The sequence below is a fragment of the Rhincodon typus genome, chromosome 15 (genome assembly GCF_021869965.1).
Source record: "Rhincodon typus isolate 14 chromosome 15, sRhiTyp1.1, whole genome shotgun sequence".
In the NCBI taxonomy this organism is placed as follows: Eukaryota; Metazoa; Chordata; class Chondrichthyes; order Orectolobiformes; family Rhincodontidae; genus Rhincodon; species Rhincodon typus.
Genome location: NC_063346.1, coordinates 16708678 through 16729305, shown reverse-complemented (window position 1 = coordinate 16729305; position 20628 = coordinate 16708678). Strand labels below are relative to the sequence as shown.

The 20628-nt window shown below is 39.3% G+C and overlaps 2 protein-coding genes across 2 annotated transcripts in view; one reads left to right on the top strand and one right to left on the bottom strand.

The window, feature by feature from the left end:
• LOC109918145 overlaps positions 1–11096 on the bottom strand; it is an 89452-nt gene extending 78356 nt beyond the window's left edge. Inside the window, exons 1-4 of the mRNA XM_048605957.1 lie at positions 11083–11096; positions 8971–9133; positions 6503–6627; positions 4185–4253 (exon numbers count right to left, since the gene is read on the bottom strand). Of these exons, the coding sequence (XP_048461914.1) occupies positions 4185–4253; positions 6503–6627; positions 8971–9133; positions 11083–11096 (371 nt within the window). The remainder of the gene's footprint in view (positions 1–4184; positions 4254–6502; positions 6628–8970; positions 9134–11082) is intronic.
• Positions 11097–11212: 116 nt separating this feature from the next.
• LOC125485040 overlaps positions 11213–20628 on the top strand; it is a 23719-nt gene continuing 14303 nt past the window's right edge. The window contains exon 1 of the mRNA XM_048605956.1: positions 11213–11563. Coding sequence (XP_048461913.1) covers positions 11213–11563 — 351 coding nt within the window. The remainder of the gene's footprint in view (positions 11564–20628) is intronic.

Sequence of the window (20628 nt, the reverse complement as noted above, 5' to 3'; positions counted from 1 at the left end):
AATGGAATGTTCTTGAATACTTACAATCATTGAATACTTACAGTATGGAAGCAGGCCATTTGGCCCATCGAGTCCACACCTAGCCTCTAAAGAACATCCCACCCACACCCACCCACTACCCTACTCCTGTAACCCTCCATTTTCCATGGCTAACCTACCCAGCCTGCACATCCCTGAATACTCTGGGGCATGATGGGTGAAATAGTCTCCTTCAACACAATAATAATGTTGTGATTCTTTGATAAGGCCTTAGTTTGTCTTATGCAATCAATTCCCCATTCAAATAAGGAGAAACTCAATTTGTGCCATCCTTTTCCTTGGCTAGTTGAATGAGTTTTAATTTCCATTAACTTAGAAAGGAATAAACATTCTAATTTCCAAAAACATTCCATTTTTGCAGATTCCCCACTGTGTGGTTTGGGTGGGTTTGTAAAAATTGGTAACTATTTATTCCGTAACCTTTTAAACTATTGGATATTATTTTCATAAAGTAATACACAGCATGATGTTCTGTGGTTAGGCTTCATTGTTTCCTTTCTCTGCAAGTATATTTCACAGAAATCTCCAAAGCCAGTGCAGCATTCTTTGTCTCTTGCCATTTCTTTTCTGCCAGTTTCTGTATCCTCCTCTCATTTTAAAAAAAGGGTATAAGAAGGATTCAACATAGAATTCACAGTCACATGTTGCAGCCAGCATTGGTTTATTGAGGAAAAATTATCTTTAATAACGTGTCAGAGTTTTGATTTAAAAAGTAACACTGAGGATTGTGTTGTACTTGGTCTTCTAAGTGGCCTTTTACGAGTGCCACAACGTTTGAGAAAATTTAGAGTTTATGGAATAAAACAGACAGTACATAAAAGAGACAATAACAGGTATGTAATAATGGCTGAGAGAAAGGAAACAGACAGTAATGGTTAAGGGATATTTTTGGAGCTGGAGGGTCAGTATTGGGAGATTTGTTTTCCCTGATACAAAGAGGGCAATTTCAAAGTTCATAGATGGTACAAAACTTGGATATTTGTGAGGAGGACGGTGTAGAATTTCAAAAGGCCATTGACAAGTTACTGGAATAGACAAATTGGTGACAGATGAAATTCAATGTGGAAAAATGTGAGGTGACATACTTTGTCAGGAAAAACATGGAGTGGCAGTATAAAATAAACAGGACTGTTTAAAGTATTTGCAGAAACAAGAAGATAAGAGTGTGTGTGCTATAGATCACTGGCAGTGCCAGGGCAGGTACTGAGAACAGCTTGTGAAGCATACAGTATCCTAGGCTTTATTAATTAGGGCAAAGAATACAAGTGGAAAGAGGTTATGTGGAACTTGTAGAAGAAACTAGTCAGGCCTCACCAAGAGTATTGTGTAGAATTCTGGGTGCCACACTGCGGAAAGGATGCAAATAAATTGGAGGTTTACCAAAATGGTTTCAGGGATGAGTAGGTTCAGTTATGAAGACTGACTGGTGAAGTTGGAACTGTTTTTCCTAAACAGGAGAAGACTAAGAGGAAATTTGATAGAAGTTTACAAAATCATGGAGAGTCTGAATAGAGTAGATGGAAAGAAATTGTTTGCACTTGTAAAAGGACCAAGAATAAGAAGGCACAGATTTGAAGTAATTTGCAAAATAATCAAACGTGATGTGAGAAAACACTGCAAGTCTGGAATGCACTGCCTGGAAGTGTGTTGGAGAGAGATTCAATCAAGGGATTCAAGAAGGCATTAGGTAATTATTTGAACAAAAACAACATGCAGGGTTACCAGGAAAATGGTACTAATTCCTAATTCTCATCAGAGGGACAGTGCAAACATAGAATCATTGAATACTTACAGTGTGGAAGCAGGCCATTTGGCCCATCGAGTCCACACCGAGCCTCTAAAGAACATCCCACCCACACCCACCCACTACACTACTCCTGTAACCCTCCATTTTCCATGGCTAACCTACCCAGCCTGCACATCCCTGAATACTCTGGGGCAGGATGGGCGAAATAGTCTCCTTCAACACAATAATAATGTTGTGATTCTTTGATAAGGCCTGCAACTACAAACAAGTCATTTTAACCTCAGTGGTGGGGAAAATTTTAGGAATGGCCTATCTGTGACTAAATTAACTGCCCAATAGTTAATTAAGGAAAGCCAGTGTGAATTGCTTTTGGTTGTGTTTCACCAACTTGATTGAGATTTTTCTTAAGGTGACTGAGAGCGCTGATGAGGATTACACAGTGGTTGTAATGATACATGTCCAAATTATGTCTTACAAAGTGCCACTTACAAAATTAAAGTCCATGCAATAAAAGGGAGAGCAGCAAGAGGATATAAAGCTGGCTGATTGACAGGAAACAGGGAGTAGGATGGTTAACTTTGCACTGGAGCACAATATATAGTTGGGTTCCTCAGGGTTCTGTACTGCTTTTCTTGATATATATTAATGACCTAGATGTGGATGTACAGGGCTCAATTTCAAAATTTGCAGGTGATACAGAATTTGGGAAGTGTTGTGATCAGAGATAAACATCAAGGTGACATGGACAGGCTGACAGAATGGAAAGATACGGCGGCACAGTGGCACTGCTGCCTCACAGCACCAGAGACCTGGGTTCGATTCCACCCTTGGGTGACTGTCTGTGTGGAGTTTGCACATTCTTCCCGTGTCTGCGTGGATTTCGTCCTGGTGCTCCGGTTTCCTCCCACAGTCCAAAGAAGGGTAGGCTAGGTGGATTGGCCATGCTAAATTGCTCAGGATGTGTAGATTAGGCGGGTTATAGGTGGATGGATCTGGGTGGGGTGATCTGAGGGTTGGTGTGGACTTGTTGGGCAGTACAAGGCTAAGAGGGTGCAGAAGCAGTTGGAACCTATGGGTAAATGTGTACAACCAATAATGGTGATGATGCAGGTTGAGAAATTGATTACACTCACTCCTCATTGTCTGCTGACCTGCCATGGATCCACACACTTGCAAAGTTAGCCCTAGACCCAATTTTTTTGGGATTCTGCATTTATAAATAGAAACAAAGAATACAAAAGCAAGCAGTTTATGGCAATAAAAGCAAAATATTGTGTATGCCAGAGATATGAAATAAAACCAAAGTGCTGGAAAAACTCAGCAAGTCTTGCAGCATTGGCAGACAGAAACAGAGCTAATGTTTCGAGTCCAGTATGGCTCTCCATTAAAATTCTGGACTTTACAATGAATCTTTATGAAATAACAAGTCAACCTCAATTGGTATACTTTGTCTGATTTTGGGCATGACAATGAGGATACAGCAAACATTTATGAGAACATTGTCAGGAATGAAGAACTTCAGTTCAGTGGATGATTTGAAGAAACAGGGGTTGTCTTTCTTAGAGAGAAGGTAGAGAGGAGATTTGCTAGATGTGCTCAAAATCATGCGAGTTATGGAGACGGAGACGGAGAAACTGTTCCCACTGTATAAGGCTGGAGAACGGACAATGCTGATCTACAGTGAATTGCAAAGGAGCTGAATGTTACATGACGAAAAACCTTTTTATGTATCATTAAGATCTGGAGTACACTGTCTGAGTGTGTGTTGTTAGCAAATTTAATTGTGGCATTTAAAATGTATGTGATTATTATCTGAATAGCAGAGTTTTGCAGGGCTATGGGGGAATGGAAAGAGATAAGGACTGGAGCAGCTACTCTTGCAGAGAGAAAGTGTTGATAAGACAGACGAAAATGGTCTCCTTCTGGCTGTAAATATTTTATGCCTCTGTTCTAAAATTCTATGAAAAGGCGTTGATTTATTTCCATGGGTTTGTTTGATGGCCATTAATCTGATTCCAAAAGATGGACTCCCTACAGTATTAATTACTCAATTTAATGTTGGCTGTTCTTGTGCAGGGTTTTGGCATGCAGCAGCTGTATTTTTCCATTTATTTATTTCCATTTATTAGTAATTAGAAACAATTTGCTTGCTTTTCCCTCTCTCACCCACCAGTTCTGTAGCAATTGCACCTCTGGATTAGTTAATGCACACCAAGAGTCAAATCTGAAAACTTCTGAACGAGGATTTTTCAACTACCTGCTGCATAAATTCAAAGAGATTACAGGAGACACTGCAAACATTTCATTGGACTCAAGACCTGTACTGCACACCTCTAAGTCATTTTATAAATGTCAAATGTCTTTCAAACCAACCTGTCTGTTAAATTCCACAACTTACATAAAAGTAAACTTGACATACAGAAGTTCCCCTTCATCTTCAGTCCATTTATTTTTGTATGGTCCCCTTCTAAACAACAGAAATATAAAATGAGGCAAGTAAAATTTAAACAGTGCTTGTGTTTTATAACAAACATAAACAGAAATTGCTACAGAAACTCAGCAGGTCAAGCAATAACTATGGAGAGGAAACCAAGTTAGTTTTTCAAGTCCAGTGACCCTTCTTCAGAAATTGTTACTTTTTTTTATTTCAAAAATATACTTTATTCATAGAAGGAAATCTTTATGTTAATGAAGCCATTCAGATCTATACTGTCTTTACTTACAGAGGAAAAAACAAACAATAGGGTTCAGCTTTCTCCATATTTACAATTACAATCTCCACATTTAGCTGAGGCATCAGGGAGGGTCCGTTTACTGAATAGACCCTCATTATGCTTTGGCAGTAGAACCTTATACAGTGGTCTTTCTCCATTGTGCCTTTACAGCAGCTGCCACAAGATTTAATGCGTCCCTTAGCATGTAGTCGTGGACCTTGGAATGTGCCAGTCTGCAACACTTAGTCAGGGTCAACTCTTTCAACTGCAGGACCAGCGAGTTTCAGGCAGATTAAAGAGTGTCTTTTACCGAGTTGATGGTCCTCCAGGCGCAGTTGATGTTTGTCTCAGTGTGAGTCCCAGGGAACAGACCATAGTGTGCAGAGCCCCGCGTCACGGAGCTGCTCGAGATGAACCTCGACAAAAATCACTGCATTTCTCTCCAGACTTCCTTTGCATAGGCACATCCCAGGCGGAGGTGTGTGACAATCTCGTGCCCTCCATGGCCGCTTCGAGGGCAGCATGCGATGGCACGGAGCATGCTTTAAGAATCTCACAGGCAGAGCCATCCTCACCACCAGCCAAGCAATGTCCTGGTGCTCATTGGAAAGTTCTGCTCCTGGCCATGCCAAGTTGGCCATTAGTAGATACAGGCAGTGGAGGGCTATGTTTGTGTCTGGGTGTCCTTGAAGAGAGAGCACATGGTGTCCATCAGTACTCTCAATGCTTTTGAAAAATGTTGGGCACCACAGAGGGTCAGGATGCCTTGTTTCCCCTTCCAACTCCATTTTGATTTCATCTCCTCTCACTCTTCCTCACCTTTACTGGTCTGCATTGCCCTTGCCAACCATTGCACGTAATTGGAACACACCTATGATTTAGTGGTGGTGGATAATTGGTTAAAAAGTACCACAGGCAGTTCGGTGGTGGGAAAATAAAGCAGCTGTTGAGTTGCGTGTGATAACACTTCCAGATTTAAAAATATAAAGAGGAAAGGAAGGGCTCTTGTGTTGCAATGACAGTGTCCCAGCCTCTGGACCAGGAAGCCTGGGGTCAAGTCCCACTTGCAACGGAGATGTGTAATAACATCTCTGAACAGGCTGATTATTTCAAACAATACAAAACTCCCCGCAAGCATTGTTTCAAAATGTATCATGAAGTATGCAAATTAACCCTTTGGGGTAATGGAAGTCTTTTAGACTTTGCATGTTTGTTAGTTGTCACAAATTATTTCAGTTTAGATTAATTATTGAATTACTTCTCCTGGTTCTGCCTGCAATTGGACAAATTTTTGGAGCTTTCGTTGGAGGTTTCCTATACTTGATTCTTTCGCATGTTCAAATATTTTTCAGTTTATTACAGTGCAGATTCCATTCACAATTGGGACTTCCAACTGTTTGCAACCACAATTGGCACGTTTAAGGCTGCATTTAAGTAGACATCACAATGTTGACTCTCCTGCAGCAAACCAAATTGTGGGCAACAGATTCTCTGTACAATCGTCTTGTAAAACAATGGGTACTACAAATTCAAAGTGCTTCCTGCAGGCAATGAATGTCCATGGGTCAGCAACATATGACAATTCACACACTTTTTCTCAATAGTTGACCAATTTAACTCTCTATCGCACTTATAAACACTTTGCGATTTGAAAGCCTTTCAGTCACATCCAAATGAAATAACAATATATTTCAGGAACATATTAATTTATTCGAATATTGATTTTGATTTGATTTGATTTATTGTCACATATACCTAAGTACAGTGAAAAGCTTTGTTTTCGAGCAGTACAGGCAGATCATAGTAAGCAAGGTCATACAGATCATAGGGTATTTGGACAGAGTGAGGCATAGAGGTTACACTGCACAAGAGGTGTGTGAAGCAAGATCTATACATACTTCACTTAACTTAGTGTGATATCATAACTACTGACCACGTTGTGTAATCACATGCAAATCTATAACATCCCACTAAGAAGGACAGCAGGCCAAGTATTACTGACCTGAGAAGTCCGCTAAACATGATTCGCCATCGCCGATGTGGCTCAAGACACTCCATCTTCAGACCACTTCCACTCCATGAGTTCTTACTGTCCACAGAACAGATGGTATCAGGATGGATTGGATGCTGAAAGGAGCAGTTTTGTCAGAATATTGACAAGAATACTTCAGCCGACTGTCTTTCCTTTAAATGCTATTTGACTCAACACATATTAATTTCTCTCTTGATAATGATGTGAACAAATATATTTTAATACATTTCAGTGATCTTCATTACATACTTCCAATCAAAGTTAGCCTGACATCTTTCTGAAAATTTTGTAGGATTCTTGCTTTTTCTCTCCATTGATTATTTATTCACAAAATCTGCACAGGAAGAGAAGGCGTGCCTCCCTGCACCGCTCCCACCCACCTCTCTGTCTCTGAACATATTTAGGTAGATTAGCCTTCTTAGAAAATTGTGTTTTGTGTCGCCTCATGTTTGGTGATCAAACATGCCAAAATATTTTGGATCTGAAGGTCTCAAGCTTCGAAGGTAGTGTATGATGTGCGGAAGGGAGTTGAATGTACAGCAAACAGTGAGAAAAGAAGGGCAGAAAAATAAAATTAGTACATAAAGCTGAGAATTCCCAACCACCCATAAATGATCCTGATTGATGTTCCCATGATGGGACAGATTATTAACATTTCAACCAACCTTTTACTTACTTCTTCCTTCCCATCACTTTATATCAACCCTAACAAATTCAAATTGCAAAGCTTTAAGATTGCAAACACCCCAGATCAAATTACATTCTGAAGTGCTTGGTGTACATTACATTTCTTTCAAATGATGAATAGTAAGGCCATAGTTTAAAGTGAGAGATGCAAAGGAGAGCAAGTCTGGGCAACACTCAACGCTCTTGTGAGTTCTGCAGTCTGTAATTCAACGTTTCTCAATCATGTGCACATTTTTTGAGGGGGGGTGGTTTTGATCTGAAATTAATGAATGCATCAACATTGTGGAAGTTCTAAACCTAAACTTAATGCAAATAAATCATAGTGCATTCAAAGCTTTGGCACAAATCTTATCCAGTAGAAAAAATTGTAAATACTATCTGCTTAACAATTTTTTTCTCAGATTATAGCCAGTTGAAAGTTTGGATGATCGTCCTCTCACATCTTGCTTTCAGTTGCCGGAGAATTAATGACTTATCTGACATCTACTAGTGATCTGATATTGGGATGACATTGCAATGACCAGGATGGCATCACATGACCAGGAAACATGATGAGTCCAGACAGCAGCGTAACAGACTAAAGGGCAGAAACATTAATTGCTTTGACCTTTGGCATTGGGACCACAAAAACTGTGACAACACACAACTCCTCAGAAGCCAACTTCACTGACCAAGGATGAACTGGAGGAACCAAAGAGAGTTTGGATGAGACAGTCACAACTGTGGCATTGATGTAGGCCTGTAGCGAAGAGGCCAGACCCCATTACAGAGACCCAGGAACGCATTACAGAGTCTCCGGTTGATGTCAAGCAGCGAACAGAGGAGCAGAGGAAGAGGAACAAGAAGAAAAGAGAAGGTGAACTCTATTGCAATGAAATCTCGCATTATGTTCAAATGTTCCGAGATGGTGCCAGAGCATGGCAATGCTTTGCGTAATACACGCGATAAAACTTTTTAGACTGTATTTTTTGTGTACCTGCGATAATAAATCTAAATCTATCCGTTTGGTTGGAAAAAAAATTAAATTCAAACTGTGAGATAGCAAGGACTGCAGATGCTGGAGTCAGAGTCAATACAGTGTGAAGCTGGAGGAACACAGCAGGTCAGACTGCATCAGAGGAGCTAGAAAGTCAACATTTACGCCCTTCATCAGGACTCTTGTGTTTTTGCAAACTGAAAAGATCACCATGACAAATAACATTTCTTTTCAATTTTTCCAAGAAAATTTAATTCAGCATTAGAGTCCAGCATAAGATAGAATGAAGTTAGTTTAATAAAGCTATTTTGTTTATGCCCTTTCATTATCTTCAGGAGACTGCCACATCATTTTTAGATATGACTAACCATCTATACTGCAAACTTAGATAGTGAGATTTTTCCAAAAGAGAAATGAGCAGTTTGACCCTGAATTTGACCCCGTCCAAATGTTCTCACAAAGCAATCAATAGCAAAAGCTTAGGCTGACATTGTCCTTGCCCCTAACTCAAAAGTATGTAAGTTTTTACAACACTTACTCTGGCAGAAATCAGTTAACTCAATACAAATTGAACCAGACTGTAGGACTGTCTCGTGTGCAACTTCACTATAGGCTGACTAGCAAGTGAGTCCATAGGGTATGTTCTCCAGCCCTTAACTTCATGCGATAAAATAAAAGAAAAATAAGCACAGTTTTAATGATTCTTGTGGCGATAACAACATTCTAGAAAAATAAACAAATTGTATTTTGCAAAAAGCTGTGAATGGGGACTTACCTCAAAACATCCAACTCCATCAACTCGAAGCAACACCCACATTTCACACAAGTCATTGGGTTTCCGGCAAATACGAACAACAAAGTAGGTTTTATCCACTTCTGTGAATCCCATAAAATAAACTGAGTCGATAGCCTGTAAAAAGTGCAGAAACAGATCGGGTCTAATCAATGGTTGTTAATACAGTAAAATAAGCATTGCTTCAAAATGCAGTGAAAGACATGTAGAGTGAAGCTGTCTCATGTATCCTCTAATGTGTGACAGCTTGGAATAATGTTGAAGATTTCAATATTTTCAAATATGCAATAATGCATAAAGCATTGTATGGATAGCACTTTACAGGGTGTTCTGTGGAGTGCTGCCACAGAACACCCTGTAAAGTGCTATCCATACAATGCTTTACATAGGCTGATTTGTTCTGAGTGAAATGGTTCTATGAAACCATGTGACTATCCATGTTCTGAATTCTTAATTTTATACTGCAGACTGTTTGGAGATTTACACACACACACACACAAACAAACATACAAAGACAGTAAGAAACAACATGTTGTGAGGTGGGCCTGTAGCCTGACTGATATTACAATACTGTTCATATATTTATAAATGTAAATTTAAATATTATGTTTGCAAGATTAAAGGAAGGATAAAGGACAGGGTTCCTCAACCAATATTTGTTTAGAGAAAATTAGCAGTTCACAATTGCTATTGTTATTCACAGCCATAAATATGGTCTATGGTTTCAGCATCAGATTGTGACGATTGTGATCCTATATTAGATCTGTACTAGTACAATTAAGAAGTTTACCAGTTTCTGAAATAATGTCACGCTAGGTACAAACAAGTCTAAATCATGAAAATTGTTATATGATACATAGGACATTTTCTGAGACATTTTTGGATTTGTTCTTTAAAGCAAGACTGATTAGCAGGCCAAATACCTGGTTCAAAAATGTTTTCCTACTTTTCAGTGGGTCCAACGCAATAAAATGAATAATATGAAATGTGAGCATGGAGGCAGACGATACTGTGACTGTAGGCTGGGCTGGGCTGGAAGTTTTACCTCAGATAACAGACCAGAAGAATAGGCAGATTTTTCAATGAGAAACAGATACACCTTTCACATTTGATACCACAAAGTAAGTACCTGCTTTCTTCATCTGATGAAGGGGCTACACTCTGAAAGCTTCTGATTTCAAACAAACCTGTTGGACTATAACTTGGTGTCATGTAACTTCTGCCTTTGCTTTCTTAAAAATATTAAACTGGATTTTGTGGTTATGGCAAAGCTGTGGCACTCACAGTTGAGCTTGAAAAAGGCTGCCCAAAAAATTATTTTGATATCTTCAGTGATAGCATTCTCATTCGAAAGGCCAGTTTAAATTGAGCATCAGTTCAATGGAAACTCAGGCATACAACACTAGTGATAACAGGAAGCACAATAAGCAGCCAATCACATTAAAGTATTCTCACAAACAAGAAAGCAGGAAGTACAAACCTTTGGTCTTCTTGCAGTCAAAGGCATAACACAAGAACATCAATTTAAAATAGATACCAAGAAATTCATTAAAGAATTCAGAAGAAACATATTGATCCAAAGTAAAATGAGATTATGTAACAAGATACCACACAGTTTGGTTAAAGCGAATAATATTGATACACTTAACGGGGAGCTAGAAAAACATATGATAGAGAAGGAAATAGATGGTTACAATAGTAGATTCAGATAAGAAAGTATAGGAGGAGATGCAACAGAAAGGGCTATTTTGCATAAAATGACCTCTTTCTGTGTCATATTAAAATAAAATTTCCTTCACTTGTGGTCTAAAATTTCATGGAAAAATAAATAATTAAGATCAAAGCCAAAATATTATAAACAAACCTAAAAAAAACTTTATTAATCATAACAAAAACAAATTGACATTTCACAAATAAAAATTTAGTTTCTCAGGGCCAGCGAAGGTGTTTGCTAGAGATTAAAAATTTAGCATACCGTTAAAACAAAATTCTATCTCATTCAACAGGGTGTTTCAAATGTTTTTATAGTGAGGCTATGATGGCTGCGGCAGCAGGGTAGGATGTGTTCTCCTGTGCCCATGTGCTCCCAAGCACCTGGCCAGCGGCATTCTTCTTTGTTCTTTATTTTTGTTTCTTTGTTTTCTTTTGTATCAAAGTTCACCATTTCTTCTTTTCTGCGGCTACGGTGGAGGAAAGCAGTAGCGAGGACAGCATGTGAATCTGGATGTCCACTCCTCGTGGTCATACTGGTCGCAGCTTGAGCAAAGGTTTCATCATCGGTGACGCGGTTGGTTTAGGTCTATTCCTCCTGGTGGCGGTTTTAGCAACTGCTTCACCGTCAGTGACTTGGTGGGTCTGGTCCATTCCTCCTGGCAGTGGTGTGGCAGTCTCAGCGGCGGCTACAGTGGTGGCCACATGGTGGTTCCAGTTCGTTCCTTGTGGCTATGGCAGTGATGTGGTGGCTTCAGCGGCAACGAAAGCAGTGACAGCTTGTGTGACGCCTTCAACGTCGGTAACTTGTTGGATCTGGTCTGTTCCTCCCGGCTGTGCGGGCGATGCAGCAGCTTCAGCTGTGGTAGCATTGTGGGTCCCATCTGGAAATCCTTGCTTTGGCAGTCTGAGGGGCAAGCTTTGGCAAAGGCGTCCCATAGCCACTCCATAAACCCAGATTGCCATGGAGGGAACAAAAAATGAACTTTGTCTTAACTTTGTCTCAATTATCATTTTTGTAATTAAAATGGCACCAGATTATGGCGACTTATACACTTTTCGCTATATTTTCATAAATATAAGTGACAATACATTTCAATTCTATGAGGATAAAAGTGAACATCTGTGCCATTTCACTGATGCACTCTGGGAAGACTTTAACAGCAGCCTTTGGTTCAGTATAGACTCACTATCAGCAACATCTGGATTTTCTCACCTCCTCTTCATCCCCAGCTGAAAGGTCAGCGGTAGCCCACTCAGAGGAAGAATGGCCATCTGACTATAACGCTCATGGGACTCCCCTCACAATGGCTCGGGACAGCAAGCTCCGTCCGGCAGCTCTCTGAGGCAATCAAATCGGCAGTAAAGCTATGCTATCAGCTGCATCACATAGAAGCAGTGGCCATTGCTCAGACAACAGGCAAGCCCCAAGGCCAATGGTAAGTAGGCTGACTACTTGCTGACTGCATTTTATGTCCATGCATGAGGCATGAGGCAACAATTTAATGCAACAATCAATTTACTCCACAAAGGGATCACAACAGGGCACGATGAATAGATGAGAAGTGTCGGGTATTTCAAAAATAGTTAATCAAACAAAGAAAGTTCACAGGGTGACACAGAACTAATGAAACAAAAACTGAAATCTGGAACTTTTTAATACTTTGTATTTCCAAAATAGATTTTAATTACATTCAATAACCTTAACTCCACAAATTCATGTTTCGTAATTGAATTCTTTTTTTGGAATTGTGGAAAGGAAGTGCATCTGGTAGAATTCCATGTTTTAATGAAAGTAATCAACACTTGTACAGTGGAAAAACTACAAAGAAGTTTCAAAGTTAAAAAGAAGTGAAGGCAACCAGAAAGGAGCCTCGCCTGTTAACACTGCTTATCAGAAAATTGGCAGACATGTACATTCTGCAATGCAAAACCCATTATGGCATTTCTCGAATGAAATTAAGGACGATAATTAGAGTGGAACAGTTTTTGTGTTTTTAGCATTTTGGAAAGATAATTTAGGATGGAAGTTCCTTCAAATACTTTGAATCTTCATGGAAATTAGAAATTCTGTAACAAAAGGACCCAATGTCTTTTTACATAAGACTTAACAATTCACAAGTCTGTAGAAAGCCTCTGTATTACCTAAATGGGTGATATATTAAAAACAAAAGCAGAAATTGCAGGAGAAACCCAGCAGATATGGCAGCATCTGTGCAGAGAAAGCAGAATTAACATTTTGAGTCCAGTGAAAAATCACCAAACACGAAACACTAACTGCTTTCTCCCCACCTTTGTGGCCTAAGTTTCACAAGCAATTTCTGTTTTTGTTTTAGATCGCCAGCATCTGTTGTTCTTTGTTTTCTTTAATGCTAAAAACCATGTTAAATCATTCCAGAAGTAGTACCCATTAAAAGGCCATTAAAAGGCCATCTGTTTTCAGTTCAAAAGTCATTTTCAATGGAATTCTAACCTGCTTGGAAAGCTATTTGGTTTTAAATTGAAAGAGTATCATCTATGTTGCTTGCCGTTCTGGGGAAAAGAGGGACTACAGGACCCAAGTACTTCTCTCGCAAAAGACAACTGACAGTTCAAGCCTTTCCTCTTGCGAATATCAGGACAACTGCAAGAATGCCACATTTCAAACAATCACAACAATTCATGCTACCAGAGAAAAGGATGACCATTGGTAAGCAAGCCAACTCTGACTGGTCAGGCATTGCCACAGTGAAAGCAGCAGCCGACTGAAGGCTCCCCAGACTCTGAGCAATTCATAAAAGGTGCAAAGCCTGCTCATGTTTCTTCATTTTGCAGAGAATCGCTCCTTGTGAATGTCTGTCAATTCCAACAAGACTAAATGAGACATGGCGTGAGCTTAGCTGATTATCAGTATACAATGTGAGGATATTGCCACTTCAATAACGTTATTTTGTCCTGTTTTTTGAAGAGAGTTTGTAAAGGCAAACATATCGAAGTGGCTACAGGAGACAGCATAAGTCAACAATCAAAGGGGGCTTTAGGCTTTTTTTAAAACAGTCATAACAATGGAAGAGCGAGGGTGTGGCCAGTTCCCATAGATCAAGTTTCTAGATTTCTTTTACCTATTGCAGTAAGAAGCTGTTTGAATCCCAGAAGAGTTGGAGCTTCAGTAAAATGTTTCCTAGCTACTATATTCTCCAAAATCTCTATTGATGTTGTTTCTTCCTGGATTGGAAAATTGCCTGTAAGCATCTGTGTTTGAATTTACCTTTTTGCCAAGGGGGGTGGTGTTTATGGAATGTCACTATATTGAAACAGTTAATTAGTAAGAGGTACTGTATCAATTATACGGTCAACTTTTCTAATTGTCAAGTTATTCCAATTTCCTTTTTTTTGTTTGTATTTGAACAACAGTGTTTAAATAAATTGTGTTTTTCTTAACATCAAGTGGTTTGACCAGTTGCATCACATCTGTAACATGCACTTCACATCCACCTTTTAAATAAGAAGAAGTTAGGGTCTGGGCTATCTTCTTAAGATATTTTGAGGGAGTCTGGTCAGGTCCATAACAATAAGGTAGTGATTATGTTATAAACTATTAGAAGATTCAATGGTGAGTTCTTCACCTTACAATAAGATAAACAAGAATGACTAAATTTGGGGAAGATATTGGTGCTTTTAGAATTCAATAGTAAAGATTACCCTTTCCACAGAAGCAATATACATTCTAATATTGACTGTAAAGCAATTACATGCATGTGAAAAGAAAACAGATTATTTAGAAGTAACTGAATGGATTATAAATATCATGAGCATATTCATCATCTAGGGTGTTTAGTGAGATTCCATTGGATGTCCAGGAGACTGCTATAGCTGAACCAAACCCAGAAGGTTTGCAGCAACTAGGACATGACACCACAGATGACTGAGCTTTGGACAAATGTTATTCTGGCTACTTAACCAGTCCAATTCAGTTGTGACTCTACATGGTATTGATGTTTGATATATTAGCTAGGATGTTTAGCTCAGTGTCTGTTGCTTTGTCCTACTATCTGATTATCAGAAGATCTGAAAGGCAGCTAAAGTAAAAGTGATTAAATATCTTGGTTTGACACTGGTACAGAGTCCAGGTCTTAAATGCATTAAGCAGAGTGGGTGGGCCCATTCGTCTTGAACTTTCAGTTTGGTATGTAGACTTGCTCCTTTTAATTGCCAAACTGACGTTCTAAGTCTACCAAAGGCTACGCTTATTTTGGTAATTCTTGCATGTGTCCACTTGTCAACAAAGACAGCTTAGAGAATGTGCTGAGATGAGTGAACATACTACGTTTGACAGGTTCTGGTCATGGACTAAAATCTTGGGCTAAAAATAGGACTTTCATGGAGAAGACGGGTACATGACATCAGTTTTCCTTGTGTTGATTGTAAGGCTGATGCTGTTGCTTGTATTGGAGAACAGGTCTGTGCTACATTTGAACCCAGTTCTGAATCAAGGGCTAGTGCACAGTCATCAGAAACAGGAGATAGCAAAGGATGTTGCCTGGAGTCGACTCTGATTGAGCAACTTCTCACTCACGCGATATTTGATTTTGCTCCCACAACCACTATCACGCAAGACATCAGAGCCTACGATAGAGAAAAAGAACACACCAAAGGGGTTTGGTAATAGCGTGCAGTTGTGTTTAACTCCATTAGTGGCTGGGAGGGGGGTCCAAAAACTCACCCATTGTGGAGAGACACAGTCATATCATCCTGAAATTGTTGAACTATTGTGGTGAAATTATCTGGGCAGACAGATTTCTCCATGACTTTTCAAATGCCCCATAGCTGATTGTGTCAGAGGCCTTAGTCAGGTGAATAAACATGATGCAGATGGTCCATGTTCTGTTCTTGGCATTTCTCCTGGAGCCATCAAACTACAATTACATATATCAATGGTTCCTCAACCTTTTCTGAAGACATATTGAGTCTGGCAGTAGAACTGGTTGAGATGTTGCACTAAGTAGTTTGCAAGCATTCTGCTGAAGATTTTGCCGGTGAGAGAGAGGAATGAGGTTACTGTATGATTGTTGCAAAAACAGGTATGCTCCTTCTCACTTGCACTGTTGACCAGTGGATGCATATTCTTTTGGAATGGTTCCTTGCTCCCACACGCACTGAAGAGTTCACTGAATGCATTGACCTTTTAAGCTTCAGTTGGATGAATGTTGTATATTGCCACTGGCAGAATACATACAATTCAGTGCAGGAAAAATAATTAGCTGAGGTTGTTGCTTCATGCATTCATCATTATCCAGATGATAGCAACTATAAACTTGTTGATTAGTATTTGTTGGGTTTGAAAGACAGAGATTCATTTAAAACCCTAATGTAAACAATTAAAAATGGAAAGGTTGCTCTACTGTGAGATCAGAAAGTGACTCTTCACTCCTATGGAAGGGACTGTGGGTTGCCCATTCACACAGGGAGTTAGGATTGGTTTAATCGCATGACATTAAGGTTTTTGTGTTGTTTTCTCTTTACTCATTGTAGACTTGCACTGCAACTAGAAAGAATAAAATGTTAAGAACTGTTCATTTCCGGAACGATTTCAGATTTTTGGCACCAGTTTGCAATTTAGCTGCCGGTTGTTTAACTACTGCTGAATGAGTAGAATGTGTGATTGCTGCCATGTCATCATAATGGACCTGAAGACAGCAACAGAAAATCAGGCAGTAGGACCAAGCTGATTATTTATGCATCTGGATGGTAAACGAGTCAATATCTGAATGTTTTATTATTTTTACCTGTTTTCTGGCACATTTTTTCACAATAATTGCCATCACAACATAATAAATCACCAAATAGTCTGGAAGATTACAGGTCAATAAAGATCTTGAGATTATCTTCACACTATTGTTGAATGACAGAAACTTTCATTGTAGAAAATGAACCACTTAAATAATATGCCTGTGCTAATTCTTTGAAACAGCAGCCATGCTTAGTCCCTCTATTTATAAATCTAAGTAAACTATATGTGTTTTTTTAATAACCTTAGCAACTTGTCTTGCCATCTTTCACCCCTGCAGTTAAATAGAAACTACAGACTCAAAGTAGTCTCTGGAAGGCTATTTGGACAGTTTGGAAGGGCATTGGAAGGGGTGAGCAGAAATGAAAAACCCAGCTGGCAAACAGGGCTGAAGAAAATAGAGGCCAGTGATCCCTGTATATTAAATAAAAACCAAAAGAACTGCGGGTGCTGTAAATCAGGAACAAAAACAGAAGTTGCTGGAAAAGCTCAGCAGGTCTGGCAGCATCTGTGAAGAAAAAAATCAGAGTTAACGTTTCGGGTCTGGTGATCCTTCCTCAGAACTGATGGTGGCTAGGAAAGTGTCAGTTTATGCGCAGCATGGATCCCTGTATATTCATAGTCCACTCTCTTCCATTGTAGCAGAGATGGCTGAGAGAGCAGGAGCTCCTAAGATGACACATTAGACAACACTTAACACAGAGATAACAGCTACAGTACACATCACCAGTTCATGAAAACATCTGCTACATAAATATATATATTGTATATCTATATATATATGGGCCAAAGCTTTACTGAGTCCTGAAATCAGTCAGTCCTGACACCACCAAAACTAAGCATCAGTGAGCAGGTCATTGCTAAAAAAGGGCTGTATGAACACACAGTTGACAACTTCTGACAGTTTTTAGCTGATAGTTGGGATAAAGGTTGCGAGAATAGTCAACAATGACTAGGCCAGCATTTATTACCCATCAGCAGTTCTCCTTGAGAAAGAGTTGATGATGTGCCTTATTGAAACTCAAGTGGTGTAGATAACAACCAATGGTTGCTAGGGAGAGTGTCCCAACATTTTGACCCAGCAACACTGAAGGAACGACAATGTCAGAATGGTTTGCGGCTTGGAGGGGAACTTGCAGGTGGTGGTATTCCCAGGCATCTGCTGCCATTGCCCTTCAAAGTGCTCGTGTAGATCAGTTCTACTGTATCCTGTGAGAAAGACTCCTGGACAAAAACAAATTGACTCTTATTCTGAATTGTGCAAATGTTCCATTATTTTCAGCACCGAATGTTTTAGCAGAGACCATAGCAGAAATGAGGTGGCAACAAATTAAAATTAATGGAGTAAAAATAGTACATCTAAATAAGAAGCAAATTACTGAGAAACTGAAATAAAGGAAAGGAATTGCTTGAAACACTCAGCAGATTATGCATCGCCCCTTTGAAAAGGCAGCATGGCTTTGCAGGACTGGTGGACTCACCACATACAACATAGTATCTTGTCAACATTGGCAATTGTATTAAAATTAACCTTCATAAGTTACTTTTGGATATGTACTTAGCTCTTGAGACCCTGTCTGATCTCACAGGTGGGCCTAAAAAATTCTGTGGCAGTGCCTTGAAAAAGAGAAGGTGGGTGTTTATTGATATGCTGGAAAATATTCATCTCTGAATTAACAGCATAAAAGCAGACTGTCTGATCACAACCACATTACCGTTGTGAGAGTTTACTATACAAAAATTGGTTTCTACATTTCATACATTGCACCAGTAACTTTGCTGGCTGTAAAACATTTTGGGACATCTTACGGTTGTGAAAGATGCTATGCAAATGTAAGTCTTGTTTTAGGAATTAATTAGTCAATTGAATGACTGTGTTAGTAGGACGATAATGATGAGGTTGAAGTGAAGTAGGCGTAAAAACAAACCAGTTGGAAAAGACAGCAGACACTGTAATGACTGGCAATGATGTGAGGTAGGAACAAGGTAAAAGCAACAGTTTTGGAACAGATTTCAATTATCATAGAAACCAGAAGCAAAGGCAGAACAGAGTAGTTTAATTGAAATTAAAGTAGATAAAGAATATGAACTTAACTATTAAGCTCTAAGTTAGAGCTACAAAGTCAAAACAGGAAGGTACACACCTGCAGTACTGTGTGCAGTTTTGGTCTCCTTACTTGAGAAAGGATGTACTGGCACTGGAGGGGGTGCAAAGGAGGTTCACTAGGTTGATGCCAGAGTTGAGGGTGTTGGCTTATGAGGAGAGACTGAGTAGATTGGGATTATATTCATTGGAATTCAGAAGATTGAGGGGGGATCTTATAGAAACATATAAAATTATGAAGGGAATAGATAAGATAGAAGTAGAGAGGATGTTTCCACTGGCAGGTGAAACTAGGACAAGAGGGCATAGCCTCAAGATTAGAGGGAGCAGATTTAGGACTGAATTGAGAAGGAACTTCTTCACCCAGAGGGTTGTTAATCTATGGAATTCCTTGCCCAGTGAAGTAGTTGACGCTACTTCAGTAAACGTTTTTAAAGATAAGGTAGATTTTTTTTGAACAATAAAGGAATTAAGGGATACGGTGAGAATGCGGGTAAGTGGATCTGAGTCCACGAAAAGATCAGCCATGATCTTATTGAATGGCGGAGCAGGCTCGAAGGGCCGGACGGCCTACTCCTGCTCCTAGCTCTTATGTTCTTATGTACAGTAATACTTGGTTCCTGTAGCATCAATGAGTTTTGAATAGCAGATGTTCACACGGGCAAGCACCTGCAGGAAATTGTTTGTGATAAAGGCAACAAGACTTGATTAGGATTCAGAGGAAACCAATACATCTGGGAGGAAGCTAGGTTCCAGGAGCAACAGGTCTAAAGGGTAGATGCCCTGTTGAGAGATCAGACTCTAACGGAGGAAGAGAAGGTGTCCTGACCCTCCAGAATAGGAAGGAAAGACAGTCTGCAAGTTTCGATTGTCGTCATGCATAATGTACTATTCCACCTCAAGGCCGCCTGCTTTCTATCTCCAAAATTTGACATCGAGCCACTTATTACTGAGTTCTAAACTGTCCCTGCACTGACCCTTGTTGGCTATAAACAGAAAGTGTTGGAAAAACTCAGCAGGTCCAGCAGCATGTGCAGAGAGAGGAACAGAGTTAATGCTTTGAAACTAATGCCTCTTCTTCGGAACTGAGAGTTGCAGAACCAGTGTTCTGAAGATGAGTCATTTGACTTGAAATAATAGCTGTTTCCCCTTCCATAGATGCTGTCAGACCTGCTGGGTTTCTCCAGCATTCTCGGTGTTTGTTTCAGATTTCCAGCACCCGCAGTATTTTGTTTGATCCTTGTGGAATATTTATTCCAAGCTTCACCTAATCTAAATAAATGGTTATTAATAGGGATTTTAAGTCACTAATTCATTGATTTCAACAAAATCAGAAACAGCAAAAAGGAGTAGAATTTTTAAAATCACTCATGATTTGCATCTTTTGCAGTAAAAAATTGCAAAGTTTCAAAATGCCAAGTTTTGGAATCCCTTCAACAAATACAGAAATTAGAAATTAATGTAATTTGAAGAGGTTATATGAGGTCACTATTTACAAAAAAAAAATTGAGAGAATACAGGAAAATTCAGAAAGCAACTTCAGCAATAGTTCTGAAGAAGGGTCACTGGACTTAACGCATTAACTCTGTTTTCTCTCCACAGATGCTGCTGGACCTGCTGTGTTCCTGTAGCAATTTATTTTTTTAATCAGCAATAGATTAGCAGAAACACTGAGAAGTAGCACAAACCATAACTCATGCTTTTTTCTTCAAAATTCCTGACAAAGTGATAAAAGGATGTGAGGAGAACCCCCGTGAAGTAATACCTTTATATTTGAAATTTTATTGAGTTGAAGGACTAGACAATGAACATTGTAATGACTGAGGAGAAAACTAATTTTGGTTGGTGCAGAACAAGAAGCTTAACATCTTCTGTTAGGAACATTTTGGAATTGTTAAAAATGAAATGTTGAGTTAAAACAAATAAAATCAGAAACAGGCAACACAGATTTCAGAAATTAAGATCACATTCAACAATTTTGCAGAAGTTCTGTAAGAATGTTCATAAAACCATTGACAAAGTACTTGATAACTAATTTTTAGAGAATACTGAGGAAATC